This window comes from Mucor mucedo (assembly GCF_025094135.1).
Source record: "Mucor mucedo strain NRRL 3635 chromosome Unknown EV154scaffold_4, whole genome shotgun sequence".
NCBI classification, from domain to species: Eukaryota; Fungi; Mucoromycota; class Mucoromycetes; order Mucorales; family Mucoraceae; genus Mucor; species Mucor mucedo.
Genome location: NW_026252288.1, coordinates 244,198 through 262,276, shown reverse-complemented (window position 1 = coordinate 262,276; position 18,079 = coordinate 244,198). Strand labels below are relative to the sequence as shown.

The 18,079-nt window shown below is 37.0% G+C and overlaps 2 protein-coding genes across 2 annotated transcripts; one reads left to right on the top strand and one right to left on the bottom strand.

Moving 5' to 3' along the window:
* Positions 1-12,190: 12,190 nt before the first annotated feature.
* EV154DRAFT_547268 (uncharacterized protein) lies at positions 12,191-14,013 on the bottom strand. Its single transcript, XM_051604746.1, has 3 exons — positions 13,881-14,013; positions 13,681-13,816; positions 12,191-13,586 (listed from the first exon to the last, which is right to left on the bottom strand). Exons 1-3 carry the CDS (start codon positions 13,966-13,968, stop codon positions 12,236-12,238), a joined length of 1,575 nt encoding a protein of 524 aa, XP_051463030.1. The 5' UTR covers positions 13,969-14,013; the 3' UTR covers positions 12,191-12,235.
* A 996-nt stretch (positions 14,014-15,009) lies between these two features.
* On the top strand, positions 15,010-16,647 carry EV154DRAFT_558231 (uncharacterized protein; the record flags this gene model as incomplete). The annotated part of the gene is made up of 1 exon (XM_051605481.1): positions 15,010-16,647. One exon carries the CDS (start codon positions 15,010-15,012, stop codon positions 16,645-16,647), a length of 1,638 nt encoding a protein of 545 aa, XP_051463029.1.
* Between the last annotated feature and the right edge of the window lie 1,432 nt (positions 16,648-18,079).

Below are 18,079 nucleotides of genomic sequence, written 5' to 3'. Positions count from 1 at the left end.
CATGCAAGGCGCGCAGTAGGTCTAACAAGGTAAATAAGTTATTTCAGATAGGTTTAGACGTTTTTATTTATTTCCCTAGATGTTTTTATATTATGTCATACCGATATGCATGCTCTTCATGTAAAATAACCTTTAATGCTCATGATCATAAATTGATGGCACAACTTCCAATTGAGTTGCAAGAGGCTTTCCCTGGAATAATAACCCATAAAGGCGCGGTATCACGTGAAGTCGCAGATCTTCTTAGACCTTGTGTGCAAAATTCAGTCGGGCCAAAGCGTTTTTCTAAAATCATTAGAGAGCTTCATATGCTCGAGCATGATAGACTGGAGTTGATCTACCTGACAAATGTATTGAAGAAGAAGAAAAAGGAAGCTGAAGGGGTTGGGGCCTTTTTCAAATCTGCTTCCATCAATTACGCACCCTTTTCGTCTTTTGACGATCAATTAGGATATGCTGGTTATGTTCCAACGCCAGTATACTTTAGAACTCTCTACACAAGTATCATTGAAGAAGTAAGACCATTTATGGACAAGATGCTCATGTTGACTGGTGGAAAGATCATTCGTGGTGACCACTCTTTCAAAATTGGTAATGTCAGCATCACTCATCCATTATATATATTAACTATGACTGAAATTTTTAGTTAACCATATTGCCAAAATTGACAAATCCAGTGCCTTCACGGCACTCTATACAGTAGTCAATGAGTATGAAGAAATTCGGCTGATGTCATTGGTTCCATCCAAGTCCCACTCGTACTTGAAATGGTCATTTGAAAAAATGTATGATGCTTACAAGATGTACGGACACGAGCTCCCCACTGTTTTTTTCACTGACGATGTACGTGCTGATAGACGGTTTATTGAAAGCGTCATCCCATCTTTGACCGCAGGTGTTCAAGAGCAGAGATACGGAAATGAATCCAACGCCGCTTTGGAAATATACCCAGAGATGGATTTACCTGATTTTGTAAAGGTCAAATATATCACGCAATTTCACGAAATGGAACACGCCATTGCTGAGTTAAATGAACGAATTTCATTAGATCCTAGCAACACACCTGCTGTAGGATTTGATTGTGAATGGAGCTATAATGAGGAAACGAACACTTCCAACAACGGGATTGATACCATACAAATTGCGTATGATGAAGAGGTTATCATTCTTCATGTCACCAATATCTGGAATACTCTACCTGTTTCTGTCAGAAACAGAACAAGAACAGAAAGAAGACTACTTGGTGACACGAGAGTCAGAGTGAAAATGATAAATAAAGAAGTTTATTTCAGAGAAGGGGGAGGGGTTAGGACTAAGGTTGAGTCAGACAAGAGGCGGGAAATATATTGGAATACAGATTGGTGGTAGGTTTTACAAGGAATTCAGAAAGCGGGCAAGATATACAGATATGATTTTGGGTACAAGGTTTTACAGGGAGTTTGGTAGCGGACAAGGTATACTGATATTAGATTTTAGGACAAGGTTTCACAAGGGTTTAAAATCAAGGCATGATCTAGGACATGATGAAATGAGTTCATGACAGTCGCTCCCTCTTTACGGTCGAGCAACTGTGAGACTCTTTTCACATGGTCGGGTTGGGTGCAAGGTATGAAATTTCTTGATAGCTGATTTACAATGGGTAAGATTTTTTGTAGGTTCCCAAGTTCTATCCATGGTGCTATAGCCTTTCCAGTGTACCAAGTATTGTAAGTTATTTCTATTGAATCTTGAATCTACAATGTAGTCCACTTCGTATTCTTGATGTTCATCTACGATTATAGGTGGTAATTCACGAATGGGGCGACCAGGGATTTTATCAGGCTTATACGGTTCTAGAAGGTTTACGTGAAACACTGGGTGTATACGCATCGTTGGAGGTAGGTCCAATTTGTACGCACGGGATCCAACTAATGCTACAATCCTGAACGGCCCTAGACGCTTGTAGTCTAGTTTACCAGTTGGGCGTTGTGATTTGATGTTTTTTGATGAGAGCCAAACCTTGTCATTGATTTTGTAATTGGGACCTGGTTGTACGTGTCTATTATAAAATTCCGTATGCTTTTCTTGGGCTAGTCCAATATTGAATTTCATTTCTTGGTGTAAGTCATGAATATTTTGTAAGCGGACGTCTGCAGGGGATTTATCTTGATCGGACCTTGGTAGTGTTACTGACATTCGTGGGTGATATCCATATACTGCATAAAAAGGAGTGGTATTTGTTGATGAATGTTTTGCATTGTTATAGGCAAATTGTGCTATGGGTAAATAATCACTCCAGTCAGATTGTTGGTAGTTGATGTAACATCGTAAGTATTGTTCAAGTATAGAGTTGATACGTTCTGTTTGACCATCCGTTTGTGGGTGAAAAGCAGTGGACAATTTTTGTGTGACTTTTAATCCTTTCATGACAGACCTTGTGAATAATGACGTGAAGGTAACTCCACGGTCAGAGATTACGCTATCGGGGGTTCCAAAATGACAAAAGACATGAGTGATAAACAGACGTGATGTTTCTTCTGCATTGACTTGATTTGTAGTGGGTATGAACAATGCCATTTTACTGAAGCGATCGACAAACACGCAAATTGCCGTGTAGTTTTTGGACGGTGGAAGTTGGGTTATAAAATCAACTGATATGGATGTCCAAGGTGAGTCCGGGATTGGTAGAGGTTGTAGAAGTCCATATGGTTTGTGATGGCTATTTTTGTTTCTGATACACGTTTCGCAACCAGAAACATAGTCCTTGATGTAGGTACGCATACCGGGCCAGTAATAATTTCTTGATACCATATCATACGTCTTTGCGATACCAAAATGTCCAGCGGCAGGTGTATCATGACATTCTTCTAAAATAATTCTTTTTACATCGTCAACATGAGGTACACATATTTTTCCTTCATGAAATAAAATATTATCGTTAAAGCTGTATTTGGTCTCAGCCTTATTTTCAGGAGATGTTTTGACTGTGTTGATAATTGGTCCAAAATAAGAGTCTTCAGGTAATGCAAGGATGATTTTCGGCAGGATAGGATTTGTTTCGAGGTCAATGGGTACGGAGATAACAGAGTTTAAAAATAATTTTGGGTCTAGCAAGGTCATATTAGTTTTTCCACGAGAGTCACCCCCCTCAAAAGGGCGGTCTTTACGAGAGAGCGCATCAGCAGCAGCATTGTGCTTGGCAGCACGGTAAACAATGAGGTAGTTGAAATCACCAAGAATCTCAGCCCAGCGAACTTGTCGGCGACTGAGGTTGCGAGTAGTTGAAAAGTACTCTAAATTTTTGTGATCCGTCAAAACAATGGTTGCATCTGATGAAAATTCCAAGTAGTGTCGCCAATGTTTGAAAGCAGCAACAATAGCCAGAAGTTCCTTATCGTATATCTGGTAGTTAAGTTCAGCCGGAAGAAGTTTTCGTGAATAAAAAGCGATTGGATGGTTATAGCCATCGGGACCAGTCTGGCTACATACGGCACCAAGAGCAAAGTCAGAAGCGTCGGTCTCGATTATGCAAGGTAACTGTGGGTTAAAATGGAGTAGTACTGGATTACTAACAATACGATTCTTGAGATCATTAAAGGCGTTGATGGCAGAGCTATCCCAACGAAAAGGAACATCCTTTTTAAGTAAGCTAGTCAATGGGACACATAGTTTGGAATAATTTGCAATAAATCGTTTGTAAAAATTTGTCAATCCGAGGAAAACTTGAATATCGTGGACACTGGTGAGATCTTTCCAGTCTTTAATTGCATCAACCTTTTCTGGATCCATTGAGATATGATTGGGGGTAATAACAAAACCAAGAAATTGTACACTCTTCACGTCGAATTCGCATTTTTCCAATTTTAGAGAGAGTTGAGCATCCTTTAGCTTCTGTAACACCAGACGTACATGATTCGTGTGTTCCTCCGGATTGCTGGAAAAAATAAGAATATCATCGAGATAAACAACGACAAAAGAGTCTAGATATTGTCGCAGGGTGTCGTTGACTAGAGCTTGAAAAGAGCCAGGAGCATTACAAAGACCAAAAGGCATGACACGATATTGAAAATGACCATAACGGGTACGAAAAGCAGTTTTCCATTCATGACCTTTAGCTATACGAAGAAGATTATATGCACCACGCATATCAAGTTTGGTAAATATAGCCCCAGTATGTAGACGATCTAAAGTTTCGCTTATAAGTGGTAGGGGACATCGGTTTGGAATAGTGATTTTGTTAAGACTGCGGTAATCAATAACAGGGCGAAGAGAGCCATCCTTTTTCTTGACAAAGAAAACAGGAGCACCAGCAGGAGACTCAGATCTTTCAATAAATCCTTTGGTTAAATTTTCTTGAATATATTCATACAATGTGTCCATTTCTATTTTTGATAGGTTGTATAAGGGTCCAAAAGTCACTTCACTACCGGTCTTGATAGGGATGGTATGGTCATAGGGTCTATGCGGGGGTAGTCGATCAGCTTCTTTTTTTGAAAATACAATACTAAAATCTTGATATTTATTTGGTAACAGTTGTGTCGTGATGTTTTCATATTTGTTTGTGTTTATGGCGCAAATAATAGGTGCAGATTTTGGTTGTGGAACGTTAAAATGTTTTAAAATCGGTGTATTGAGTTGTTTTGCAAGTTTTTCCCTTTTTTCTTTTTTCTCGTTCATTTTTAAAAAGTCATAAGAATACTCAGAAGAATGATTTATTTCATTGGAAGAAGTAAAAATATTATCTGTATGTGAAGGGGTTACAAAGGTTGTACTATCGTTAATCGAGTCACTAATTTTTTCATCGTCAATTGTAATCACATCGGTCGTTGTTGTATCTAGTTTAGTGGCGAGGCATCCACGAAGAAGACAGGTCATCACCATCGTTCCGGACTTCCAGTCAAAAGCAGGGTTGTGGCGTACTAGCCAATCTTGACCGAGAATAATAGGGTGAGCAGCAGAGTCGAGGTGCTTCAAAGTAATATATTCTTGGTGGTGTGTATCGTTAATTTTCATAAATAAAGAAGATTCTTTATCTGTCGTATGTACGGAGTTGTCTGCTAATTTGTATGAGGTCGGTATACCAGTATGATAGGGGAGACCGCTTTGAGTTACGATGTTGGATGAGATGAACGAACTAGAGCTTCCAGAGTCGACGAGAGCAAAAACAGAGACACAAATACCGCTAATAGATACTGTTACAGGTATAACAATGAGACCCGATACTTCGCTTTCAGTAACGTAATTAATGTCGAGAGCATTGGATTTGTTGATACTTTCCTGTTTTTTGGATACTTGATGTAAATACTGTACCAATAATTTGTCTTTTGGGGTTTTTACGGCCTTCACTAAATTTAACTGGGGGTCGATGCTTGTAATAGCGTGTAATTGGGTGTCGGTTTCCAAGTTGGTTTCATCATATGATTCATTAGTTAATATGGTTGATATTGTTCCAAAGTTAGATCGATGGGGTTGGTTATTTATCTTGTTTGGGCAGGCAGCTGTAAAATGTCCAGGAAGTCCACAGTATAGGCATAGATTATTTTTACGTCGTCTATCTTTTTCCTCAGGTGAAATAGGGCCACGACGAATGTTGTTGTTGTGGGGTGAATAGGATTGTGTTTTGTTTTCCGTTTTAATTTCGTACGTGGGATAACCGACATGATTGATTTCCATTGGGGTAGGTTGAGTGGGTTGAGGTTGTCTAATGATTCGAGTTGGTGATTGTTGTTTTTGTTGTACTCTTGCATAATGTCGATTATCAATTTCAATTGCCTTAGCTATCATCTTGTTCAATTCCTTAATGGGTGAGAGTCGGGCAAGTTCATCTTTAACATGGTCCTTAAGGTTCAGCACGAATTGAGATACCAAGGCATCGTTGTTCCAAGTCAATTGCATGCTCAATCTTCGGAAGTCTGTTGCGTATCGAGCTACAGAGCCCACTTGTCGCAGGGCACGGATAGATGATTCAGAATTAATAATTGGATTAGAGTCACCAAAGGCGTCATATAGGATTTGTTTGAAGTTTTTATAATCGTTTAAAATTTCCAATTCTTTATCAGTGTCGATATCTTTGATAAATGGTTCAATGTATGAAAGGGCATTTCCTGCTAAACAACCAATGGTGTAGAGAACCTTCTTGTTGTCCGAAGCAAAACGTACGTCGTCGGCAGCAAATACAACTGAGAGTTGAGAAAAAAATGAATTTATGTACGACGTTTGACCAGTGAAAGGTACGGGAGGTTTGATACGGATGGAATTTGTTTGTTGGGTTACGGATTTATGTTGATAATTTTCGGCTATATATGCATGGATCTCTGCACCTAGATCGGCTACATGTTGTTGACAGTTGCTGATAATAGTTGCAGTGTTGGATTCAATGGCATGGAGTCGTCGAGCAAGATTGTTAATTATGTCATTTGCGGACATGTTTTGGGTTTCTAATTTTGGTAATTCAGTTTCTTCAATAATGGAGACCCGATGTAGGAGTTGCTTGAGTGTTTCGATTTGCTCTTCGGTCAATTCAGGCATAGTGGCAAATCTTTATTGGAGACGAGGTTAAACAAGAAACAGGGAACAGGGAACACGGCAAAGAAACGAGGTAAAAGGTAAAGAGGACCAAGTAGTTAGGTTTTTGATTCTGGATAATGTCAGAAACAGAACAAGAACAGAAAGAAGACTACTTGGTGACACGAGAGTCAGAGTGAAAATGATAAATAAAGAAGTTTATTTCAGAGAAGGGGGAGGGGTTAGGACTAAGGTTGAGTCAGACAAGAGGCGGGAAATATATTGGAATACAGATTGGTGGTAGGTTTTACAAGGAATTCAGAAAGCGGGCAAGATATACAGATATGATTTTGGGTACAAGGTTTTACAGGGAGTTTGGTAGCGGACAAGGTATACTGATATTAGATTTTAGGACAAGGTTTCACAAGGGTTTAAAATCAAGGCATGATCTAGGACATGATGAAATGAGTTCATGACAGTTTCTTTGGTAAACTTTTTAAAAAATAAAAATATTCTCAAGGTTGGAAAGCTAGTCTCTGGTGATTTGAACCGAATTAAACGTACATTCACTGGTGTGATTTGTGAGTCTCCAGTAGAACTTGGGACTTTTTGCAAAAGTCGAAATTTGATTGAGCATGGCAAACTCAGTCTGTCTGAAATTTCAGCAAAAGTATTGGGGTACAAGCTCAACAAAGATGAAAGGATTGGAGACTGGAGTGTATCTTGTTTGTCAGAAGTTCAAAAAAAATATGCTGCTATAGATGCTTGGGCTTCTTTGAAAATTTACGAAAAGGCTGTAACGTTACCGGAAGTTGGAACACGTCTCTCCTTTGGTAATATTGTTGTCCCTGGAACCTATGTGAGATTTAGACCGAAAGGTTCGAGTAGTTATGTTGCACTTGGTAGAGTAGACGAGCAAACCGCTGAAGACAGGGAAAAGTTTCAAATCACAACGGATTACTTAATTGCAAGTCGGGTCATTGTTACAATTTTACATGTATCAGCACCTGGATATATACCACGTGGCATCGCCAAGACACCTCGCAAAAGTCAAAATAATGGTAGGCCGTTGGGCTCGTATCTCCCGGTACCATTCAAGTTACCAGTTTTGAAGGCTGATTTAGAGACTGATTCTGCGGAATTCGTCAACGGTTGCATAAATAGCACCAGATCGAATAGCAGCAATAATACTCAAGATGAAAGTGTGGTAGAAAATGAAGACGAAATTGGGGATTTACAAGAGACTGGAGAAGAGGATATTTCAGAAGTAATGAAAAACATGTTTGATGACTGTATTTCTGATGTTGATCGAGAAAATTTTGAGTACGGTTACAAAAAAGTTATGCCAATTAACAACCTAAATTCCGCTCCCCACGACAATAGGGTGTTTAGCCGAGTTATAAAAGATGTTTTTCATCTTATGGATCTTATTAAAACACCATCCAATCACGGTTTGCGGGTTGAATTTTCTCGAAGATTTCGTGATACGCTATTGATTTTGGATGCTGAAGACAAAGCCGAAGTTGAAAAGGTCTTGAATGAAAAGCTTCATACAACCTGGGATGAAAAGCTGAAATATGATTCTGAGTGGGTATGGAAACGAGTTAAGAGAAGAGTCCGTGAGCCTTCTTCTCTTTTTACGCAACTCAAAACGCTATTCCTCACATTTGGTCCCTTGAAATGTTCTGTTACAGGAAGTTGTTTGTTTGACAAAGTTGCATGGAGCCAAGCAGCCAATATATTACACTCAGTGAATCTTGGTCACGTTTCCGACCCTCCTGATGTTGTTTTATACCTCAACATGGGTGTAGATAAACATGGCCTTACAAAGTATCATTGCTTGCGTGGAACAAATTCACTTGAAGGTGGCATACACAGACACATAATCAAGAAATTTGGTTCGTATGGTGCTGGTCCTGCTTTAACAGATAGTGCTCTCGCAGAATTCAGAATGAGACACAATTTGGACGTAAGTGTCAATTTGAAGGTTTTATGTTTTAATATGTACCTAATTATTTTATATATTGTGATAAATTTTAGGTGGGTACAGCCAACAGATACCTTCGAAATTACCGCTCTCATTATGATCCATGGCTGACACAAATAATTCACGAAAAGCGATTATTACTGGAGTTTCCAACCGACGCTAACCAGATTGCAATTGGGTTGAACTCAACTCAATATCAAGGATCTGACGAGAGTTTTGGTATATGTCCTCTGCCCACTGATGTTATGGAGAAACTATGTATAGAGAAATGTACGTTTATTGTGAAGCTCACTCGAAAAAACAAAAAATAACAATTTTATTTTAGGTTCCAATCCCAGTAAGACAGTCTATAATCCAGATCGTGATTCAACTATTCCTAGTATAGAGAATATCTACTTTCATACAGTAGGCTCAACATTACGTGTCAAATTTGCAAGATTCAAATATATTGCCAGTTTGCAGCAGGCCTTATATGCAGTCCTTCCAGTCATAACTAACGAGGAAAAACATATGTTTCACAAAATGCTCCTTGATCATCACTCACAGTCTAACTCTTTGCCTAATTTCAAAAGTATTGCTATAGCTTGGAATACCTCCAACTTAAATGACAAGGAACTTTCAGTAAATGGAATGACAGTATTTTACAAGACGCCAGAGCATTTAAAACTGTATTACAGCCAATGGAAAAAATTTAGAGATGCTGCTGAATCCAGAAATAAATTTGAAACCTTGTTGAGCACCGTCAAGATTAGAATAGAACAAACAAATACTACTACAAACATACGGGTACAGGTCCCAGAGCGACCTTACATAATCCCTAATGCCTCTGTAACAAATCATCACAATTTCTCCCATCCTTTATCTTCAGGATCTTCAGGTGCAGATGCAGTAAATTTAACGAGTATCCCACCCATCAATTCCCCAAATTCTTTAAACGTTGCATGTAATCAACCTCACCAATATATCTCTAATTTCGTATTTAATCCAATGATACCTCAAAAAAATGCTAATACAAATTATTTTCCAAATCAACAACAACAACAACAACAACAACAACAAGTTACCATATCTCCTCAATTTTTTTCTACCCCATATAATTACACATCTGTAAGCTCTCCTACTGTAAGAGAAGTTACCATCAATTAAACTATGTTATACTAATTCCACTATCTAATCTAGGAACAGCCATACCGGTCAATCCAGCCAGCACAAGTAACAACAGCCCAAAATGGTCCTCCCATAAAGCGTGCAAAGAGAGTAAGGATCTGTCAAATTTGTAAACGCGAGCAGTGTCCAGGAAATATGAACAGAACAAAATGTACAAATATTTAAGCCGATCTATATATCAAACATGCAAATAATCTATCAACTTATGCTTCAAATTCATGCTTCTTACCTTACCTTATGCCTTCAACCTTATGCCTTCAACCTTATGCCTTCAACCTTATGCCTTCAACCTTATGCTTTAAACCTTATGCCTTCAACCTTATGACTTCAACCTTATGCTTTAAACCTTATGCCTTCAACCTTATGCCTTCAACCTTTTCGTTATCTGTCGAATAAATATCATTCATGCACATATTATTAAATAGCATTGTTGCGGGGATATTAACTTTGATAGTAAATGTAATTGGATTCTTGAATTAAAATTGAAATGAACTTATAACTGTAACAAAAATGCAAAAGTTTTAATTTAAGGAGCAGATGTGTTTTATTATTTAATCTTACCTGTAACAAAAGATGCAAAAGTTTTAATATAAGGAGCAGATAAAAAGGCTCCTTATTGCATCTCTCGTTACGGCTTTTATACAAAATCAATGGTGTAACACCCAACAAAAAAACTAAACTCTGATCCCCGTGACAGCATATGTACGTATATACTGTTTTTTTCCCAGCAATAGATTAAAAAATAAATATTTTATTCATTAATGAACACTGGCAGCATTTTTTTTGCATTCTTCGTTTTTTTTTTTTTTTTTTTTTTGGCTGCCGCCAAAAAAAAATCTTTCCTCCCTCCCCCCCAGGTATGTCACACAAGCCTCTAATGGGCGATTAATTGTCTTTCAAAGACGGGCCTCCTCTGGTCCCCCTCTCCACCCCCCAAAAAAGTACTTCTTGTTCTAGTTTTTCAATTGCTTAATAATTTAGGTAATTATCGTTTTAAAACCCCATCTCCTTTGATTACATAATGATCTCCTTTGATTACATAGTGATCTATATTTTACAGAGAAGGAAAAGGGGGTGATAGAGCTGTCAGTTGAAAAGGGACATTGCTTGTTCTGATGGCGTACCACTGGATATTTATTTGCAATCCTTTCTTACTCCCCAAATCTACGCTTAGGGGATGATTCTCCGAAATAGGCAAAAGCCGAAAATATTTACGGTACTAAAGAGTTAAAAAAAACTTGTAAAAAAAAAAAAAAGACTGGATATGATTGTTCAGTATTATTTAAAAAAGAAAACAGTATCCTATTCTTTTCTTTTCTTTTTTTTTTACTTAAAACAAGTGTAGCACATGTATGATTGGGAGTCCTATCCAATGACTGAACCACTGCGAAAAAAATATAAAAAAATAATAGTTCGAGGCTGTGTTTATAAACAAATTGGTTTGAAATAGAAAAGTGAATCCCTCGCTAATGCTCTCTTTTGGACATCATCATACATTATGGCTTGTGAACTGGTGAGCACCTGACAGGTTTTCACATCTTCTAGCAGATATCCGGTAGCGATTTTATTCAGACCACTTACTTCTTTTTTCCATGGCAACATTTTTGAGTTTCCATGGCAACATTTTTGAGTTCATAATATTTTTTATCAGTAATACCATAATTTGTACTCCCCCTATTCTCTGTAGGACCCAAAACGGAAAACGGGTTGTTTCTTAGAAATACTTTTGTATATGAAAAATACTAAAAAAAGTTCGAATTCCTGGTCCATTTGTATTTACATATTTATGATAATCTAATAGCGTGGCATCGGACTAAGAGTTTTTTTTTTTTTTTTTCGTAGAACGATCTAAGGTATCGCCGAAAATCTATGGTCAAGCGTTTTTATTTAGCGTTTTATTTTTTTTTGATTTAAGAAATTTATTGACAGCTCATAATTATGTATCTAGAAAAAATTAAAGTAAGCGTTCACCATCTCAATAGTCTTGGGCTGTCAAGTAGAACATTTTCATTTGTGATACTTTGTAAAGGGAGAATGAATGAATACAATAACTTGATAGAAAAAAAAAAATCCGTACCTGTAAGCAAAAGGCAGGATGGGCTGCGATGACAAATTACTTAAAAGCTAGATATGGAATTTTTTTTTTCTGTCACAAATCAAAGTTTTAATTACTTTTATTTTAAACGCAAAGCTTGGTACTCATAGTCGGATAGCTTTAGTCTTCAAACATATGCTCTGAGCTTACCATAATCTGATCGATTTCGTTTATCGATTAAAACTTTAATTGAGGAAAAACAAGATCCGAGAACGATTTTAGTTGTACAGGGCTCACACAAGTATTGGGACCTCCAAAGCCGAACATATACAGCAGTTACTAAGCTGTCAAATTGTTCTTTTTGAGAAAGCTTCTGATTTAAATGTGGCCCTGAATTTATTTTATAACTCCCTAGTTTCGCGTTGTGTGCATTGGAACTCTAAGATAATTTTTAGTTGCCAAGTAATTTATACATTGCATCAGCCTGAAACATGATTATAGGTGCATTGGATTATTATACAAGGGAAAAAAGTACATTTTCTATTTATTAAATACAATAGGATTTATTCTGATTCTTCATCATCAGAAAAGAAAGTTTCAATAATAAACTCTACAAAATCCTCGTCCCAAGATTCATTATCTTCGGCCAAACTTCTAAATAATGAGCCATTGCCACCGCGTTTAATCCAGACGCGAATAATCTTGAGAGCGTCTTGCTTTTTACCACTCACTTCAGCCCATTCCTCAAGGGCCCATTCGCTCATTGCCCAGCCAATGTACCCACTTGTCAGAACCTCCTTGTCCACCTCAACTGAATGTTTGAAATAAAATTGTGCGTTTTTCAAAAGCTGAAGCTTGTTTCTTTCGGCAATGGGTAAATCCAACGAAGCCCGGATCAAACTCAAGTCACCCATTTTGTTCAAGATACTCAAGTTCTTTGGTTCGATCGCTAGAGCTGCTTGGAATGATTTTGTAGCGGAAGCAAGTAATTGCCACACCTCCTTACCGTTTCCTTCGGGGATCAATGGCAAATTCTTCTTATTAGCCAGCTCCATGATGGCTTGAGCATAAGAAGTCAAGATATCACCACGATCGCACATAGCCTCCACATGACGAGGATCATATTTATCCACAATCTCATCCAGTTTATCTATTGCCTTTCCGAATAAAGAGCTATCAACATTGTTTGTGGCAATAAAAGTACGATCGGCCATGGCCGCATGCGTGGATGCTTCTTTCAGGTTGATTTGAATACGTGCATCCTTCTTTTCCTTTTCGGCATCTACCGTATCATCAGGACTAGATTCCGAAGGCATTTTGGATAACCATTTTTCGGCAAGACCTAACTTTGCTTTGGCACGACTGAATAAATCCATGGATGCAGGGAATGAAGCAAGCATGGATGCCATCGTTGTCATTGTTTCTGAAGTGGATAAAAGTGTCTCGATGAGAGAATAGGCAGTAGTGGATTCCATCTTGGTAACTGTCGTAAATTCTTCTTCGGTTTTGGAAGCATCCTCACTTTTGATCTCTTTTTTTATATTATCATCTTCGTGGTGGCAATTGCTATCATGAACGTGATTTTCTTCTGTGGGTAATTCATCGTTTTCATCGGGTGCAGATTGTTCTAAGAACTCTTTCTCTTGCAAGATATAAACATTATCAAACAAATCGATGGCTTCTTGCAACGATCTGGCTGAATCAGCATACGCATGATCGATTTCGGTTGTCTCTTGTAAAATTTCTGATCTCTGATGAAGTGCTTGCGCTAAATTAAATTGTGCGTCCGTCTTGTTTTTCTCCAATTCTAAAGCAGTTCTGAATTTTTCGATGGATTGATCTACCTTCTCTAGTTTTTCTTCGGGCGAAGCATGAGAAGGTAAGAAATTGACTAAAAGGAACAAAACACGTCCCCTAATGAAAATCATGGACGAAGAAAAAAAGAGTCAGTTTACCACCAACACGTATTTTGTTGTTGTTTGACATGAATGACTATTTTTTTTTTTACCAGTTATAAATACAATCAGCATCCGTACTGTTATACTCGAAAGCTTTTCCGTACATTTCGGCAGCCCTTTCATAATTACGTTGAGATCTCTCTCCACTTTGATAACGCTCGCCTTGTTCTTCAAAATGAATAGCCTCTACAATTCTTTGTTTTTTAGTGACACGACTGCATGTCTTTTTTTAATCAGCATTCTTATTCACCTTCCATACACTCATCGAACGTCTCGGGCTCTTTCTTCTTTTTTGAAATTGGCTTTCCTTTTGCTCCTTTTTTATCAAATCTACCCATTGTATTAAGATTTGTGTTTTTTTTTAACAGTGCTTGTCATTTCACTGAAAAAAAAAAAAAAAGGACTAATGCGTCCGACAGTCACGTTGATTGGGCTTGTTTTACTTCATTCGAAAATTAGGGTTTCAATACGAGTAAATGATATTCAGACAAGAAATCTCATCAATATATCAATTCCATTTTTCTCTGCATGTATCACATGAAATTTTAGAGCATGTAATAAAATAATCGTAGTTGTCTACTAAGTTTATTTCTCAGGTTTATCATTATATACTGTATATTTAAAAAAAAAAAAAAAAAGCCTAAACCCATATACTGGCGGTTTAATGGCAATAACTTATTTGTCCTGGCCACAATATATCATTAACAAGAGTAAAAGTTATGTAAGTGTAGACAATACCGCCCCTGGGGGTAGTCTTTATTCAATAATATTCTTCGCCAGACGTAATCGGTGTTATTCCTTAAGCAAAGGGTTTCATTTTTATGACACAATATCGCTTTCTGAAAGAAGACAGTGCAGACTTACATTTTAAAGTCGGAAGATTTTTTTATGTTCGTCATTATGGTCCCCAAATCCGTATTGTATAAAATATTGAGACAAAATGAACAAAAGTATTAGGGAGTGACATATTTTTGCAGAAATTACGGGGTACTAAAAAAAAAAAAAAAAATGGCATCTTCTTATAGGCTACATCATATTACATTATAAATTTCATTATGATCATTCAGAAATTGATGATACGATCCCTCAATTGTTTCCTTTGTATTACTACCTTCCCTTTGTTAAGGTACATTTGTCAGTAATAAAAAATTAAAAATTGGGACAACACAGTATAATATCCATCCGCTTTTTATAGACAACAAATTGTATAATGCAGCAATTTTTTTTTTTTGTCTGTGAACAAAGGAAGAAGAGCAATACAATCGAATAGAGGACTTTTTGAAAAATATGTATAAATATCCATGTGTTTTTCCTTATTCTCTCCGAATTTATTATCTTTGCTTTCTATTATGCCAATTCCACCTGCTTTTATTACTGTAATGTCTTTATTTAGCGAACGATCTTATGTTTCTGGATTTGGAAGACTAGATGACAACTACAATACTTACTTATATCTGATAAAGCATGTTTTATTGTGTGTATCTGGAACTTACTGGAGCTGGTTCTTCGTCAGAAAAGCGGCTCGTTATGTCGAAAGCCATATTCACAGATTCTTTGTTCCCCCGATTCTGAGATACATTGGTACACTTGGATCAGCATTTATAAACACCTATTACACAAAAACCAATCTACTTTATACGAATAAGGAGGATCGCAATTTCATTCACCTGCTTAAAAGCAATAGAGCTTTACATGCCGATAAACTGAATGATGCCGTTTTTATCTTATATAAGTGGACCCAGTTAGCAGACGTAATAAAATTGGAATCCCTATCCATTGCAGAAAACTTTTCCTCCACCGATGATGTGTTCTCCAGAAAAATTATACTAGAGCTATTCAGCACCCACCGTTTAACTCGCTTAAATACTCTACTTCATTATCTGAACGACAGTGTCCCCAACTTTTATGAATCACAAGAGCTGGCTGGAGCTTTATCGACATTGATTGTGATGACAGTTGGATTCCCTGAACATTTTTACATCAACTCTTCTTCGTCCAAATTTCGATTTATAGACTCCATCATGGTAGATGCGCTACGTGCATCTCAAGACTCGTATGTTTTTGATTTTGTATTGAACTATATCATTACCCCATCCGATGTGGAAGCTACAACTTTTTTTCAAGAACTACTAGTGGATGAACATGTCAAATATACACTTGTCAGCGACAAATACAGAACCCCTATTATAAATGCATTCTCAAAACCCTCTTTTATGTTAAACACTGCTCCCGGGATCAAGAATGGTTTATTTGGATATAGACTAAGGAGACATGCTATCTCTTTTTTCCAAAATATAATATGCAGTTTTTATAACACCGAATACAAGGATGTTTACGTCAATTTCTTTGAGGCCCACATACGAGAGGTACTAACAGAAATCAAGAAAATTCATTTTCTGCTTCAACGAGATTCCAACAACAATTATGTATTCACCAAACAAGATTTATTGTCTGCTGGTATTATCTCAAGCATCGACGACGAAAAAACGACGGATTTTGAAAAGTACCATCTTATCTTTGCTGCTCCTATTACCGATGATAATGCGTATCATGCCATGACATTTAAAAAAAGTATTCAAGACCACCGGGAACACTATGCCCTTATTCGATCAAGCATCGAACGCGTGCAAGCTAGTGTGAATGTGGAACTGTACATAAAAACATGCACACATGCTACCACGACCCAATGCTTTGATCAGCTTCAGAATGCGTACAAGAATCTGTTGTCCAAGTTTAAGCAATACCAAGGCCATCTGTTTCAACATGAAAAAGCTTTTGCGTCCTATCAAGTCGTCCAATTTTTAGGAGCGTTCAAGTTTGAAATCGAAAGTGTTATACGAAATAAGTCCAAAGTAAACACATGGTGTGGTGACAACCGTATCAAGAATGCGCTGAAGCGTTTTTTTGCATGTGATTCTGTTGCTATGGACAATGCTTATCATGATCGGGATACTACATACAACATTATGAAGAGCGAATACACAACCTCTGTCACACAGCGGCGCACCAAATGGTAAAATGTTGCTAAAACACACCAAAAATACACCATCATTGATTGCTTAAATGGCCGATTTAAGCAATCAATGATGGTGCATTTTGTGTAAATTCACAATGAATGATTGTTAAAACTCACATTGAGTAGTTGTGCGTTTTCACATCCAATGGTAGTTTTTTACCGTTATACGCTGTTTATTTACACATGTATGTGGGCCTTTTACCAATCGTACATTGCATTATTATTCTTACAAATGCATCCCTTTTACAAATACACATTTGATATTCAACACTAGTTTATTAATTGTTCACATTAATATGGTGCTTCCATAGGAAATATGGTTTAAAAAAGACGTTTAAATTTTGTTTAAAAATAATTTATTTTGTGATTTTAAACTGGAAGCAATTTTAAGTATACTATACGTCATCTCTAAAAGCTATAGGGAATTATTCGCGTGTAGATATTTACAGTACTCACATACTAATAACCTGCTAAGGAAGCAACAGAATCGCCTGGCAGACTTACATGTATACAGGTAAAGAGCCATATAGTTCTTAGAAGTAACCTAGAATAAACAGCCTATGATAAAATACGGCCTAAAATAAAAAAAAAGAGCCTAAAACAAAAAACAAATAGCCTAAAATAAAAAAAACAGCCTAAAAACAATTAGCCTTATATTTTTTTAAAATACCTAGTTATTGACAGTGAAGTGCTCAGCATCTAAACAACATACAAATCAGAAAGACGTATAAAACTTCATAGGCAACCACAATTACCTTAGATACATCATGTTTTAAACATTTCTTGGTGAATATACCTAACAATTCTTAATAAGATAAGAGGGGTACACTCACTAGCATTGTAAATTTATTCAAGTTTAGCACCTATAACTTATTTTGTTGTAGTGTATTACATGAATTAAAATCTAAGAATCATTTTATCGAAAGTGAAAAAAGTGAAAGTAAAAGAAAGAGAGGAACAGAGACAGAAAAAAAAACGGGTTTATGAATCTCATTATCACATTATTTTAAAGAGCGAATTATTCTTCTCGTCTTCTTTATTGCAAGGCCCGCAACAGCCACAGGGCGATCTACTCCTATATTTGTAGCGGCACTAAACATTTCTTAGCAGTTTTGGGCGGTATGAAGCAGAAGTTTCACAGTTATAATGTTGTAACTTTGACTTGAAGCTCTGTAGGTGAAAAATACAGAAAGTAAGCCCTGATAACAGTAAGCGACATTCTTTAAGCTGTTGGTCTTGTTCAGTACTCGAATTCACTGAATATCTTTAAGGTTGTTTGGCCTCCAGCTTTCTCTCTTCGTGAACTGTAGTCGGTTGCTACCTTTACGTTTTTTTTTTTTTTTTTTTTTTTTTCTTCTGAAGAGGCGTAATAAACGATGACTTGTAAATATTCTTGTATTCAAATTGAGGAAAAAAAAGGATTTAATATTTTT

Coding starts and splice junctions, on each gene's coding strand:
- EV154DRAFT_547268 (XM_051604746.1), bottom strand. CDS start 13,968: ATGGGTAGATTTGATAAAAAAGGAGCAAAAGGAAAGCCAATTTCAAAA. Junction 13,817..13,880: donor GTTCGATGAGTGTATGGAAG/GTGAATAAGAAT, acceptor AAAGAATTGTAG/AGGCTATTCATTTTGAAGAA. Junction 13,587..13,680: donor GCTGATTGTATTTATAACTG/GTAAAAAAAAAA, acceptor GATTTTCATTAG/GGGACGTGTTTTGTTCCTTT.